Raw genomic sequence first — 15,875 nt, forward strand, 5'->3', positions numbered from 1 at the left:
ATATGTCCTTGGATTGCACTTTTAGTAATTGCCACTAAGACACTAAGATTTTCCCTACCACTGAAGTCACACTAACCAGTTTGTTGTTACTGACCTCACCCTTAGAACTGACTTTAAGAATTGGCAATACATTGACACTTCTCTAACCTAAAGGAACCAGTCCAGTGATGCCCTCATAATTAACCTCAGTGGTTCAACACACTCTCTGGCCACCTCCCTCAAAATTACTGGGTATATGCCATCAACTCAAAGAGTCTTACTTGCCTTTAGGATCAAAAGCTTTTTTTTTTTTTTTTTTAAATAAATAACCAGTTGTCTGCTATTTCAAAATCACTAACTCATATGACTCAGCCCAGAGCCGTGCGGAGAGTGAGGCGAATGAGGCTCTTGCCTCAGATTAATAGCTGAAAAGGGTGCCAAAAGAAAGATTAAATAATTGCCAGCATTGCAAACGATTAACAGTAGGGCGCAATTTTTCATTCTTGTCTCAGATACTAAAATGGCTTGGCATGGCCCTGGCTCAGTCTCTCCTCAGCATGAAGGGTCTTTCATCAGTGAAAACTGTTGCAATGTTATATTTCACTAAATACACGAGGGTTCAGCTTGATTCGTTTTCTTCTTCTTTGTATTCACATACATGAAAAAAACTCTGACACGGTCAACTCAGCAACAAAAATTATTTTGAAAAGAAAATTATATACAGATGTTTTCATTTAGGTTATTATAAATTTATTAATGGGAATTTTGGTGGTTAATTGCTGGAACAAACTTCCATCTGTCGTTGTGGAAGTTGATAGGTTGAATAAATTTAAGGAGGAACTGGACAGGCATTTGGAGGGAATGGTGTGATTTTTTTTTTTTTTTTTTGGCTGATGCTGCATAAGCTCATACACTTGCTTTCTTGCATAACATGCCACTGCTACTACTACTACTACTACTACTATTTGTTAAGTCAAATATATTAGTGCAATATGTAAGAACAAACATGTTTATTAGAAGAGAATTTATTGTGTAGTTAAGTATACATCTTTGAATTTTTTTTTTTTAACAATCTTAAAACTTTAATAAGAGCACCGGCCAATCCAGAATCTCGCGAGACAATAATTATACCTGAGGAGTATTCCTGTTATGAGTACAGTCTGACAAATTTTCAGTGTTTTCTTCTAGCAGATTCAGGAAGAGACCAGTCCAACCAGCAGCACACCCTGGTATTTGGTAGGGAATATCACTCAAGGTGGAGTGAACATATGAAGGAATTATTTATTGAAGGCACTTTTTTGCTCTCTCCTCTTCTTTTCCAAATTTTCGTCACACTAGCTAGAAAAGATGGAGGTGCAGTTTTTCCTATATTGTTTTGTTTGCTGCCGGATAAAAGAGCTGAATCATATATAAAATTATTTAACGCGATACGCGAACTTTAGCCTCAACTGAATCCAGAGAGCATAAATGTGAATTACAAATTGCAATCCACCAAGTTATTCATGCAGTGTTTCAGAAGTAAACATTAACGGTTGCTTATTTTGCTTAATTAAAAATCTTCAGAAACACTTGCCATCCTCTAGGAAGATACAATATGGATGTCGACTTTGCATTACATTAAAAAACGATCACATCTATTGCATTTGTTTCCCAAGAAGACATTATTTGTGCAATTACCAGTGTAGAACATTATTTACCAGAAGAGTTAGAACCAATTTTAGAATGGTTTTACCTACATATATAGGACATCTCAGAAATAATGTACCAGAGCTGCACCAACATTTCCCTCTAATATTTGGTCCGTATACCAATGAACATTAACCCTTAAGTGAAAGCGATAGAACAAACAATTTTGTTGAAGCTTGCTATCGCAAACTACAGTTCATTTTTGGTGGTAGTATTGCTCACCCTACTTTGTGGATTTTTATAGTTAAATTAAGGAAAATTCAAATAACTTACAATATAGATTTCAAAAGAATTATTGCCGGCCATGAACGTCCACAGAATTGAACATGCTATGAAGCTGACCACAGAATTATAAATAAGATCAATAACTATAATCGGCAAAATATTATAGAATATCTTTGTGATATATCCTACAACTACAATATGGATTAAAAAAAGTAAAGGATTTGAAGTTTTACAGTTTATTTTCCAGGATTATTAAAATAATTCAAAGAAGTATACTTAACTATGCAATAAATTCTCTTCTAATAAACATGTGTTCTTAATAATAAAAGCATATTGCACTAATATATTTGACTTCACAAATTTCCATTAATAAATTTATAATAACCCTAAATGAAAACATGTATATAATTTTCTTTTCAAAATAATTTTTGTCACTGAGTTTACCATAGCCGAGTTGTTGTGTACCCGAAAACTCCTTGTACCTATTTTTTTTTTCTTTCTCTTAGTCAGTGCTTTCTCATACTCAGCCTTGACTATTACAGATCAACTTACATGTTGCAGACTTCATACTTTTCATCGCTTTGTAACTTTCCCAAATCTATTAGACTGGCCAGCTCTGTATTCATCCATCTTGGCATGAGTATATTGTACCAATATAAAATATCAACTTTCAAAATTTCAAATATCAAAATTTCGTGTTGATATAAAATAAATAACTAGAACAGTACAGTACTACAGACTATAATATATTGTATTAATAAAAACACAAGGTATTAATAAAATACATCATAATATGAAATTTATAATAAAACATTATAGGACAATAGCAGGTATTCAAATTTAACCATCTTATTTTAACTTTGATTTATTTCAAGAAAACCTAAACATTACAGAAATGAAATTAGCAAGCTTCATGTTATAATATCACAATATTTTGACACATTATGAAATCATATACAGTAATTTAACATCAATTCATACACTTCCTATATAAATTTGATAGAGAAGAAGGTATAATGAACTAGAGTGTTGCACTCTAACTTAATGTTATAATGGCCTTTGATGGGGAGTGGGAACTGTTAATATAAAATCCCAAGTACACAGGCTGATTGTTCAATTCACAGAATGGCACCACACAACCAAACACTCAAGTTTCAGCAAACTGCCAGGTAGACAGTTTGTCCAAGAATATGATGACAGCTGCATGTTCTGAGACCTTGTCTAGCAGATGCAAAGTGGCCTTAAATTATATTCTGTTAGTGTGAGCCATTTTGTGAGCTGCATAATGGAAGTTCATAAAACTGGACAATATTTTATTATTTCCTATTAAGTTCAATACGGCAGGAGTGCTACAGAGATTGAGAGAAATGCCACAAGGTTATAGAGACAAGCATTTGAAGAAAACTGCAATTTTAAAGTAGCACAGGTTTAAAGAAGGTCAAAAACCTGGGGCCATAATAAACACTCTCAAAGACTTACCAAGAAATGGCTTCCTGGAGTGCTTCTATTAGTGGGTTCATTGATGGCTTAAAATAATCTCTTTCTAAGGGTATATGCATTGAATGAGATTTCAAAAAGGACAAAGCACTGGCACACTTCACTGAAAAGGATTAAAATTAAGGTAGGTCCATTCTGTGAATTAAATAATCAACTTGTGTACTTATGAAATCTTCAAAGTAATCCAAAAATTTTGCTGTTTGTATGTTTTATATTTTATCTAACTATATTTTATATAAAATAATAAAAAATAGATAAAGCTGTAAAGTACAAAGATAAAATTAATACTGAAACAACTGAAGGTTGTTTCACTGTTATTCTGTCTCTATTCTATACAGTTTAACTTACTTTTAATTACTTTTTATATTTTTTGGACTTTAATATAATATATAGTAGAAGAGCCAATATTAAACTCAGCTGTGATAATCTTGATTTTCAGCAACAGTTTCCTACTAGAAAAATTTGCTTTAGCCTATCAAGACAGCTTGTTTACCAAAGTTGATCTCAAACTATAATATGAATGGATGGTCAACTGATAATCAAATTTTGTGAAAATTAAAAGCTTTTGAATTTCTTTAGATGATTAACTTTTATCTTATATGCTAATTTAACTGAACTGTTAGTTATTATTTGAATATCAAAGCAATACAAACCGAAAAAACACAGAGGATAAATCATAGAGTCATTTCCTAGGTTACAACCATTATTATATACAAACTCTATGAGATAGTTAATATACTGTTGTTACAAATGAAACCTCAGAATATTTATTTTTATCCCAGTCAAATAGCATCAATATAGCAACTTCATTAAATATAAATATATGAAAGTTGCTGTACTAATGTTGTTTACAAGAAAAAAAATTGGTAATTTCTTATGATGACTTAATGTTTCATGTAAGGACAACAGAACTAATAACTAATGGAACAAAGAAAAATTTTGCTTGTAATGGCAAGAGACATTCCTAAGATCTTATAACAAACTTTTCCAATCTATTAATTGCAGAATACAAACATGCCTTAATTCTAAAAGTACTGTATGCATTCTATGTTAGTATGTTTACTTCCATGTTTGAATATGGTAAGAATTTCTATTACTCTGAGGTGAAATCTTCATCCTAACATCAGCATTGGAGGGGAGGAGGGGGAGAAAGTAACATGCTGGTTGGCCTGCTCAAATACTAGATTTACTGGATATTCCAGACCATCAGATACTGGACTATCGGGCTTTTACTGTATACACATTAATGTCTACTAAGCTGATGGTGTGCAGATGTAATACATAATAAAGATAATGTTGGAATACTATGAACTGACACTCGACAAACAGAGTAGGTTCACCAAGGAATTCCCAAGGAGCTACCCTAATGGTTTAACAGTGTGAGGGATAAATAAATATATAAACCCAGGGGCTCACATCTGGTGAGTATGGGCTTGGCACACCCATGGCCCTGAGCTATGATATGAATGGAGGGTCAACTGATAATCAAATTTTGTGACAATTAAAAGCTTTTGAATTTCTTGGTGATTCTCTTCAACTTTTGACTCTCTCTCTCTCTCTCTCTCTCTCTCTCTCTCTCTCTCTCTCTCTCTCTCTCTCTCTCATGGTAACTTGGTTTTTTTTTTTTTTTTTTTTTTTTGGCTGGTGCAGCATAAGCCTCAGGCTTCCTTGCACCATGTAGCTAATAATAATAATGAGTGTCCGATGACATATGTCAACGATGCCACCTGGCTTCAGAAACGATCCAACACATCACTGCGGGATGCAAGGTGATCACCCAAACTGAGTACACTCATAGACACGACCAGGTAGCCAGGATAATACATCAGAAGCGAAAGGAAATACCAGTTGGTCGAAGAAAGTGTACCGTACTACAAGTACGAACCCCAGGCAGTACTAGAGACACCATCCCACAAGCTGCACTGCGACTGCGCCATAATAACAGATAGGACAATTCCACACAACAGACTGGACATAACCCTTGTGGACAAGAAGGAAAAGGCTACGTATCTGATAGACATAGCGGTACCCAACACTGGCAACCTGCAGAAAACTCGTGGGAAAAAAATAAGGAAGTACATGAACTTAAGACAGGAGATCAAAGAAATGTAGCACATGCAATGCAACAAGTAACGACCATCCCGATTGTCGTGTCAACCACAGGTATGGTGCCAAAGACCCTACATAACAGCCTAGCAGCAATAAGTCTCCCAGTGAACACCTACAAGGAACTCCAGAAAGTTGTAATCCTTAACACATGTAGGATAGTCAGAGAGTTGGTAGCAATATCCGTCACGAGGTGGAATCCCCAATCAGGGAGCAATAATAATAATAATAAAACTGCCAGCTACTGACTGGTAAAGAGAAGATATCAGACCACTTAGAGAGTCAAAACATAATGGCCGAAGAGCAGAAGGATGCAAGGAGCATTAACCATAGATGCAGCAGTTATGGAGCAAGCCTACAAAGAAGCACCGCAACCTATACACGGCCTACATCGATTACTGCAAGCCCTTCGACTCCGTACCTCATAGCTGGCTAATAGAGACCCTGAAGATCTACAAGGTCAATCCAATAGTGACAAACTTCCTAGGAACAACAATGCTGAAATGGAGTACCACCATTAAGGTCGAGAACATCACAACCAGGCCAATCCCCATTAGAAGAGGAATCTTTCAGGGAGATGCTCTGAGCCCACTGCGGTTCTGTCTAGCACTCAACCTGCTGTTATTGTTGTTGTTGTTATTTGGTTTTTAGGAGCATTAGCAACTAAGGCCATATTGCTCCAGGAATATGCGGTGGTCATTCCCTGACCTTTCCGCATCCTCGGTATTTGGTGGTGAAGAGCTCAAACCCCGGTCTAATCAAGAAGCATGTGCTATGCACTGCTGCTCCTTCCCACCTGGCTACGGAGGCGCCTTCTCAACCCGCTATCCACAATGCTTAACGGCAGCAAGTATGGATATAACCTCAAAAAAGGAAGAAAGAACCTGTACACCCTCACCCACCTGATATACATGGATGACATCAAGCTCTACACAGCAACCGAGAAGCAACTACTCCGTATCACCGAAGAATTCAGCAAGGACATCATGCTGGAATTTGGTCTAGACAAATGCCCACACACACACACTGCACCAGGGAAAATTAGTTGGCCAAAACGACCAGCTGGTGACTGGTAAAGAGATCGAATCTATGACAGAAGGAGAGACCTACAAATACCTAGGGATGATGCAGGCTCAGCAGTTAGAGCATAAGGAAATCAAGAAACACCTGATTGAAAAATATCATCAGAGACTCAGAAGCCTGCTGAAAGCAAAATTGAATGGAGGGAACACAGTTAAAGCCATAAACACCTATGCAGCTCTAGTACTAACATACACCTTCAGGGCCATAAGACTGGACTAACACCGAGCTAGAAGATATCATGTGAAAGACAAGGAGAATGATGACCAAGAGCTGCCAACACCACCCGAAATCAGCAGTGGAGAGACTAACAATAGCGTGGAAAGAGGGAGGAAGGGGCCTGATAGAGCAACAGAAAAACAGCGATAGTTAACCTGAAGGATTACTTCGAGAACAACACAGCACCACTCCAGCAGGCCATAAGGAAGGTAGATAAGTGGTATACCCCACTCAACCTAAGCGAGGAACCCCCTCCCACCCAGACGGTACAAGAAACGAAGTTAGAAAGATGGGCAAAGAAGGCACTCCATGGCAGCCACTACAATGACCTCCATCAAGATCACATCGATAACATTGCTTCCAATGCAATGCTCACAAGTGGGATGCTCTTCCCCGAGACTGAAGGATTCATGCTGGCCATTCAAGACCAAGTAATCAACACCAGAAACTATAGAAAATACATCACAAAGGAGCCTGGAATGTCAGATGACACATGTCGACGATGCCACCTGGCCTCAGAAACAATCCAACACATCACTACGGGGGTGCAAGATGATCACCCAGACTGAGTACACTCATAGACACAGACACGACCAGGTAGCCAGGATAATACATCGGAAGCTAGCGAGGAAATACCAGTTGACCAAAGAAAGCGTACCGTACTACAAGTACGAACCCCAGGCAGTACTAGAGACCCGGACCCACAAGCTGTACTGGGACCGCACCATAATAACGGATAAGACCATCCCGCACAACAGAGCGGACATACCCTTGTGGACAAGATGGAAAAGGCTACCTACATGATTGACATAGCGGTGCCCAACACTAGCAATGTCCAGAAAACCCATGAGGAAAAAATTAGGAAGTACACGAACCTGAGACATGAGGTCAAGGAGATGTGGCATATGCAAGAAGTATTGACCATTCTGATCATCGTATCAACCACTGGTATGGTGCCAATGACTCTACATAGCAGTCGAGGAGCAATAGGTCTCCTAGCAAACACCTACAAGGAACTCCAGAAAGTTGCAATCCTGAACACCTGTAGGATAGTCAGAGATTTCCTTGACCAACAGTTACACCAGACATTACAACCACCCTGTGTACTTGGTAGCAATACCTGTCATGGAGTGGAATTCCCCAATCAGGGAGAAATAATATAAGAGCAATAACATAATAACAATAATATCAACAGTTGATGAAAATACTCAAATAAAAATGTTTGGATTTTCAAAACTACATCAACATGTTGAGCTATCAACTCTAAAAAATGTAGTACACACTGCAAAACAATATGAGAGCAGAACAGTGGAATGCAGCTATGCAAAAGTCCAAATCAGTTGATTACTAGGAGGTGTTATTACTATGGAATGACAATTGAAATTGGTTTTGATAGAGAAATTAGATAGGATAATTTTGAACAAACATCATGCCATTTTCTGAAGTTATTATAAGCTATTATTATAATCATTTTTATTTACTTTATTATTTTTAAATTATGGTGGATGAAGAAAAAGCCTATCTGCCTTTTGACCAAAACCTACTTGCTGTTTCAAGTGAATATTTTGAGTCCTGGCTATAAGTAATGCATTAGTATGATTAACTATAATGCATTAGTATGATTAACTATGGTGTGAAGATAACTGAGACACGTGCCATCCAGAGATAATGGATAGTTCGTCTTTATGCTGTACTTACCATAATGAAGAATTTCATTATGGAAAATACAGTATGTACAGGAAAAATAAGAAGAAATAAAGAGAAGGGCAGATAGGGATTAAGCTTCTTATAAAAAGCTGCCTGAAACTGAACAAATTATTTCCAGAAAATTATTGCACCCGTTCAGAAGTTGAGTATGTGATGAGATATGGTAACAGAAAGGTAATACTGGGGGTGTGTTACAGGTCAAATGATCATGAACAGTATGACAAAAACATCTTTAGGCAACTTGAATGGGCAAGAAAGTGTGAATACCTCATTATTAGTGGCATATGATGCAAGAAAGCAAGCTTATACAGCATCAGCCAAAAAAAAAAAAAAAACTTCCCAATTCGCCTATCTATTTGTTCCAAAAGTCTGTCCAGTTCTTCCTTGAATTTATTTAAGCCATCCCATCAACTTCCACAATGAAAGATGAAAGTTTGTTCCAGCAAACAACCATTTGCTGGCTAAAGGCAAATTTTGCACATCTATTCTGCAACTGTCTTCCCCAGGTATACCCTTTCATGGCAACGGTCTTCTCCTCTGGTAATGTCGTCTTTCAGCAGGATAATGCGCCATGCCACACCGCCTGGATTGTTCGAGACTAATTTGTAGAACATGAGGAAGACTTCCAGGTATTGCCCTGGCCTCCAAATTCCCCAGACATCAATCCCATCGAACATCTGTGGTTTGTGTTGGAACAGCAACTCCGATCTACGGAGTCTCAACCATGGACCCTACAGGAGTTAAAGGATCTGCTGGTTACGGTGTTGATACCAGATACCACAAGTCACATTTAGATATCTTGTAGCATCCATGCCTCGCCGGGTATGAGCTGTTTTGGCTGCACATGGAGGACTAACATCATATTAGGTAGGTGGTCATAATGTTTTGGCTCATCGGTGTATATGCACCTGTTCTTACTCTTAGTTACCTTAACACAGCCCATGTATTTACTTGTTCCATAATGACTCCCAGAGGTTCTTGAAATCCTCAGCACCTTGCTTTCCAGGCTACTCCTCATTCCAATAGAAGCAGTCCAAGAATTAATTTTAAATGTTCTTTGTTCTGGTTCTCACCAAGTATCCGAACAATATCAAGAATGTTACAGTACAAAAACTGATAACAGGTAGTGAATACAAGGTAAATGGGTAGCATTCAAAGAAATTTTGGTAGTTAAAAGAAAGGGTGAAGGTTTTCAATTTGAAGAGGGGAGATTAGCAGACAAGTACTTTTGGATTCTATTAACTGGAGAGAGCTATATTCTACTTTGCTATATATAAATGAGCTCAAATGGAATTTATCCTGGATGTCAAATGCATTCATTCCAGTAGAGAAGTCAAAAGAGAGTGAGCAAAATGTATAACAAGAGAAGCTGAGAGTTTAACTAAATAAAAGAAAAAAGCATGGGAATGTTAGATGATTATAAGACACCAATTTTTTTTTACATAAAAACCATATGTAACAAAACTAATTATGGGATAAGGAGAAAAGCTGGGTACAAGAAAGCATTCACTAGTGACAGCTGTAGCACATCTGTGACCAGCCTTCAAAAACTGTTTTAAAGTTGCCTTTGTAAAGTAAGGGAAGTTCAGTCTTGCCATGATGCTCATGATACCCTCAAAAGACATGAATCATACTGTATGACAGAAGATATAGAGTTATACTCAACGATCCTATGATAATATTTTTAACATATACAATTCAAGTAGTAATTGTAAGTTTTATAGTTTAATATATAGTTTTATAGTTTAATATATAGTTTTATAGTTCGCATTATTAGCATTGTTTCATTTTTTATTAAATGTCAGAATATTTTACAAGTTTTGTGCAGATTTAATAGCTGAACATGTTTCTTATATTTTTAACTAACAGTTTTCCAGACCCACCATATGAAGTTCTAAACCTTCAAGGCTTAAATGTCAGAATATTTTACAAGTTTTGTGCAGATTTAATAGCTGAACATGTTTCTTATATTTTTAACTAACAGTTTTCCAGACCCACCATATGAAGTTCTAAACCTTCAAGGCAAAATTTTTTGTTGGCAATACCTACAAGAGGTACTGCCAACAAAAAATTCTAGTACAGATACTTTATGAAATTTCTTTAAAATTATATACAGTGTTTTGAGAAGTAACTTGTTATAGTAACAGCAATAGCCATATAGTACAAGGAAGCCACAGCTTTTTTCTCCCCAGGCTTTTGCTGCACTGGCTGGAGAAGGGGGGAAAAAAAAACTCAAGTAGATAAGAAAACACATATTTGCTTCCCTCCTCACATAAGTAACTATCCAGTTGATCTTTGTATTTATTCAAACTGTCAGCCTCAACTACCTGTGAAGGCAACCTGTTCCAGCAATCAACGCCTCACTGGCTAAAATAAAACTTCCTACAATCTAGCAAATTTGAATTTATGCCCAAAACTCTAGGGCATAAATTCAAATCTGTAATTTGAATTTATGCCCTAGAGTTTTGGAATTCTCTATAACAGTGAAAATTCCACCTTTTTTCATTTTACTAACCCCTCTCAGAGCCTTATAAACCTCAATCAGGCCACCTCCAAGTTGCCTGGTTGCCAAGCTCTGTAGTCCACATATATGGAGCTTTTCCTCATATGGTCACCCTTTTGCTGATCTCACCATGCAGGTTGTCAGTCTTTAGACCCTTTCAAGAAATTCAATGTCTGTTTTCAGATGAGGTCTTACTTACAATTGCCTTATACAGTGGAACTGTGACCTCCATCTCTACAGAATAATATTCTATAAATCATCAATAGGATACCACAGGCTTTCCTGGCTGTCTGTTTACATTGCTCAGAAAACTTCATATCTGTCCATATTATAACTCCCAGATCCCTTTCTTCCTCTACTGTTTTTAATTCAACCGAACCAAGTGTATAATTTATTTTTCAGGTTACTGCTCCCCAAAATAAATCAAAATTTTGAGGAAAATAATTTTGCCATTTTTCTGACCATTCTTGTAACCTGTTCGAGTCATCCTGAAGGAGCACCGCTTGGTACTAATAATTTACTACTCTACCAATCATTACGTCATCTGCAAATTTTCGCATCAGCCCTTCTATCCCGTTGTTGATGTAGCTTATGAAAATCAGAAAACAACAGTGGTCAAAGAACCGATCCTTGTGAGACCCCACTTCTGACTTTACACCAATCTGGAAAATATCCATTAATCACAACCCTCTGCCCTGCAGCCACCTACCAATCAGTCTTAAAATTTTTACAGTTAATTCAACATGTTCTAGCATACAGTAACCTCTCACGAGAGACTGAGTCAAATGTCTTGCTAAAATCCAAATAAACTATGTCAAAATTGTTCCCTACATCCAGCTCAAGAGTAACTGTATCAAAATAGCTTACTAAGTTAATTAAACATGATTTTTCCTTAACAAAACCATGTTATGTGTTATTCAGAATGTGCCACATTTATCTAAATGTGTATGGAATCTACTCTTATCATTGCATCTAAGATTTTCTGAAGTCAGTCTGACCGGTAGTTACCAACTTTGTGCTTAGAACTGCCTTTATATATTGGTAATACACTGGCACTTCTCCAATCCAAAGGAATTTCTCCTGAGTCCATAGATGCCCTCATAATTAATTTCAATAGTTCAATACACTCCATGGCAGCCTCCCTCAAAATTACTGGGTATAGGGCCTTCAACTCCAGCAGCCTTACTTGCCTTTATGCTTGAAAGTTTTTTTAAGGAACAGTCATCTGTAATTTCGAAATCACTAATTTCATATGACCCAGCTTCTTCTCAGTATGAAGGGTCTTTCTTCAGTAAAGACAGATGCAGAGTATTTGTTCAATTTATCTACAACATCACACACATGGTGCACAAGGGTTCAATCTGATTCACTTTTTTCTTCCTTGTATTCACATACATGAAAAATTCGTTGTCTCCATTCTTTGCTCTCTTAGCTAGTGCTTTCCTATAAGCAGCCTAGGCCTCTCTAACCTTATCTGTGGTACTATTACAAATCAACTTGTAGCTGTTGTAGGCTTCAGTACTTTCACCTCTCTGTAACTGTCCCATGCTATCTTTTTCTGCTCTATTTGACTGGCCAGCTCCACATTCATCTATTTCGGCATCCATCTTTTTCATAATGGTATATATGCATTCGTGGCTTCTGTGATTTTTGCTTTAAAGGTTTCCATAATTCAAGCGTATTTGCCCTCACTCTGCAATCTGCTCAATTAATGGTTGCCATATAGTGCCTTAAACTGTCGAAGTCCTCTCTTCTGAAATTAAAACCCGTGCTTTTAACTGCTGCAACATCTCTCTTCATCTTCCAACTGATGACTACGTGATAACTACTTGCCAATGGTTCTTGTATTTTAAGCTCTGTGATGTCATCTAATTTGTATATATGCTAATGTATATAATCAAATTAGATGAGGTCAAGAATGTTCTCACCATTAGTATTATCTTTAGCATGCTGGTGCAAATAATAATCATCTAGTTTATTTAGAAAAATTATTCCCCAAGATGAGTTTCCTTCCCATTTATTCCAATCAATCTGGGGTAGATTAAAGTCACCCATAATATGACATTCACACTTGCTTGACCATTACATCTGCTTGTAAAGACTCTCGTCATATTCTTCACAATCTTCTAGTCTGTAGATTACTCTCACTTTCATTGTTCCTTTGCTTCCAACTAACTCACACCACACAGATTCTACGTGGGCAGACAACTTCAGACTCGGCAAAAGCTCTTTTCGCACTAGGGCTGCTGTTGATAAGAAAGCAGCTCCAATTTCCAGGTGGCCCCATGTTTCTGTTAGCTCTATTATATCAGCATTAGTTGTCCTAACAAGGAGTTCAAATTCTGCTATTTTATTGACAATACTCCTGTATTGCTGTACACACACACACACACACACACACACACACACACACACACACACACACACACACACACACACACACACACACAGTATTGTTCTATAGTTTGCTACCTTGACACACCCCTTGAAGATATTTATACTTGTTTCCCTATCTTTCTCGTCCTGCACATTTGAAACGTTGCTATCCTCAGAATGTCTTAACAAACAAGTATTCATGAGGTGATTGCAAGCATTACTTTGACCCATATCATCTGATAAACACAGATCTATATTATCCTTCTCCCCCCCTAACTAGCAGTTTCCCTGAACCCTTAATGTATCCTCAATGATACTGATAAAAATCCTTGCACCACCTTTGTTCAAATGAATACCAGCTCTACAAAATAGATTCCTTCTACCTACAAGTGAAGGCCACGTTGATAAAAATCTCCCCCAAGAGTCTTGCAGATTCCCTCAAGTCTTGAGTTAATCCACAAGGCCTTCAATATATAATCCTTTCTATTGTGTCTGGGCAGAATTGCCCAGACACAATAGGAAGGATAGATACATATTCTGATCTAACTCGCAGCATCTTTTCAGCATGGTCCTATATTTATCCAAGAAATGGGTCAGGTCATGTCTGTTTAATATCATTAGTCTCCTCAAAATGATGCTTTCTTTACTCCCCTTAAAATCTGACAATCTCTTGGTAACATCATCAATTGCTGTTCCCAGTGTGTGTGTGTGTGTGTGTGTGTGTGTGTGTGTGTGTGCGCGCGTGCACACACACACACACAGGTTCTGATCCACAAATCTTTATTACACCCATTTCCTTGGCAAAGGAAAATATTACCCATTTCCCTAACAAGCGTCTCCCAATAAAACTAGATCACCTTCAACTAGAGTGATATGTACTTGACTATTCTTATCTGGGATCTGAATCAGGGGTGCACCACTTGACAGGTCATGAGATATGAGTTACCAATGAGCTCCCAGTTACATTTGTTTCTAGGGCAAGCAATTGTTTCTTCAGTGACTCAAATTCTTCTTGTAATATACAAAATTTTAATTTGAGATTGGTACACTCTTTACGTCGGGTGCAAAGAAAAAATCATCAGCTGAGCTAGGTTTGTCCACTAGACCAACCTCACAGGCCCTCGAAAGCATTATTAATAAAATAAGTTGAAAACTGGAACATAACAAGCAATTTTCTTAATTACCATCAAATTATTATGTGCTCAAATTGAATTTAAATTATATTACATTATTGCAGCAAAAAATTCAGTACCTAATTTACAAAAACAATATTTTAAAGAAATTACATTAAAAATGCAGAGGTATAAAATCAGAACTTGCATTTGATATACAAAATGTAAAAATATACTTACTATTAATATAATTATCAAGTGCATTTACCCAATAATTTACTGTCTTTGAATCATTGGCATTAAACCATATTAGGGTGCTGTCAATATTCTTTTCTGGAGGTAATGGTCTGAATCCAAGTCCTGTAAAAATACACACACACACATATATTGTTAAAACAATAATTCATTTTGTATATTACATAATATTGTTAAAACAATAATTCATTTTTTTATTATCTGCAGATTTTACTTAAAAAAATTAAACACCTAGTTTTCAAATCCTACCAAATCATCATAATTCAATTGTAATAGATTCACATATTTTTTAAGATTTGAAGTGGTGATGGGCAAAATTAATCTTCTGGCTGACCTGCATCAGCCAGATGCAGGTCACTGAATGTGCAAAATATTCAATACTTAACTTGTCTGAGGGAAATGACAAGTAACTATGTAAATGAATGATTTTGTCTAGTGAACAAATGAAATTGGAAAAATTGATTAAATTGGTCAAGGAACAGGCAGTAGCAACAGACAAACCTGTGAAGGTAACTGTATCAGGATCCTTTACCACAGAATTTATGGGATTATAAATCTCAAATTACTAATTCCATTTAAGCCAACGTTCCTTGCTAGTTTCAAAGTCACAGATGGAATAGCCTCTACAGGCTATAATGTGCGTGGTTATTCTCAACGAGACACATTGTTGAACAGAATTTTGATGACAGATACATATTATGATTGATGGATTTAAATTTCAGATACTGAAAAGGCAGTTTATGTGAGACTAGAAAGAATATAAGACAAACCTTGTTTAAATATTGCCTCTCTTTTATATTTTGGATAATGCTGATTGGGATATACAGAATACAATTTTGGAATAGAAGAAAGAACCCCTTATATAATGAGTGTCTTAGAAGAGATATGGAGAACTAAGAATAGTTTGTTCTACACTGATAACCACGATGTTGCAAAAATCAAGGGAGACAAATGGGCAGTTATTGAACCACAAGTAGACCCCTAGCTACACAAGACTGGATCTGTAGATCCTATCACAATAGTTGCTTATCTAGCTATTTAGGTGTCAACAAGGCCATTGTATAAATTTCTGACTAAATTTTTGGCCAATTTTAACTAAAGATGTGACAGATTTTGTAAGAGCTTGTCAC

General features: G+C 36.7%; 1 protein-coding gene across 1 annotated transcript in view; it reads right to left on the reverse strand.

Annotated features, from left to right (window-relative positions):
* The window catches only part of nrv3 (sodium/potassium-transporting ATPase subunit nervana 3), a 101,293-nt gene that overhangs the window by 24,357 nt on the left and 61,061 nt on the right, over window positions 1-15,875 (reverse strand). Inside the window, exon 4 of the mRNA XM_090375926.1 lies at window positions 14,731-14,850. Coding sequence (XP_090232052.1) covers window positions 14,731-14,850 — 120 coding nt within the window. The remainder of the gene's footprint in view (window positions 1-14,730; window positions 14,851-15,875) is intronic.

This window comes from Mastigoproctus giganteus, chromosome 6, assembly GCF_048544385.1.
Source record: "Mastigoproctus giganteus isolate SK-2022 chromosome 6, ASM4854438v1, whole genome shotgun sequence".
Lineage (NCBI taxonomy): Eukaryota > Metazoa > Arthropoda > Arachnida > Uropygi > Thelyphonidae > Mastigoproctus > Mastigoproctus giganteus.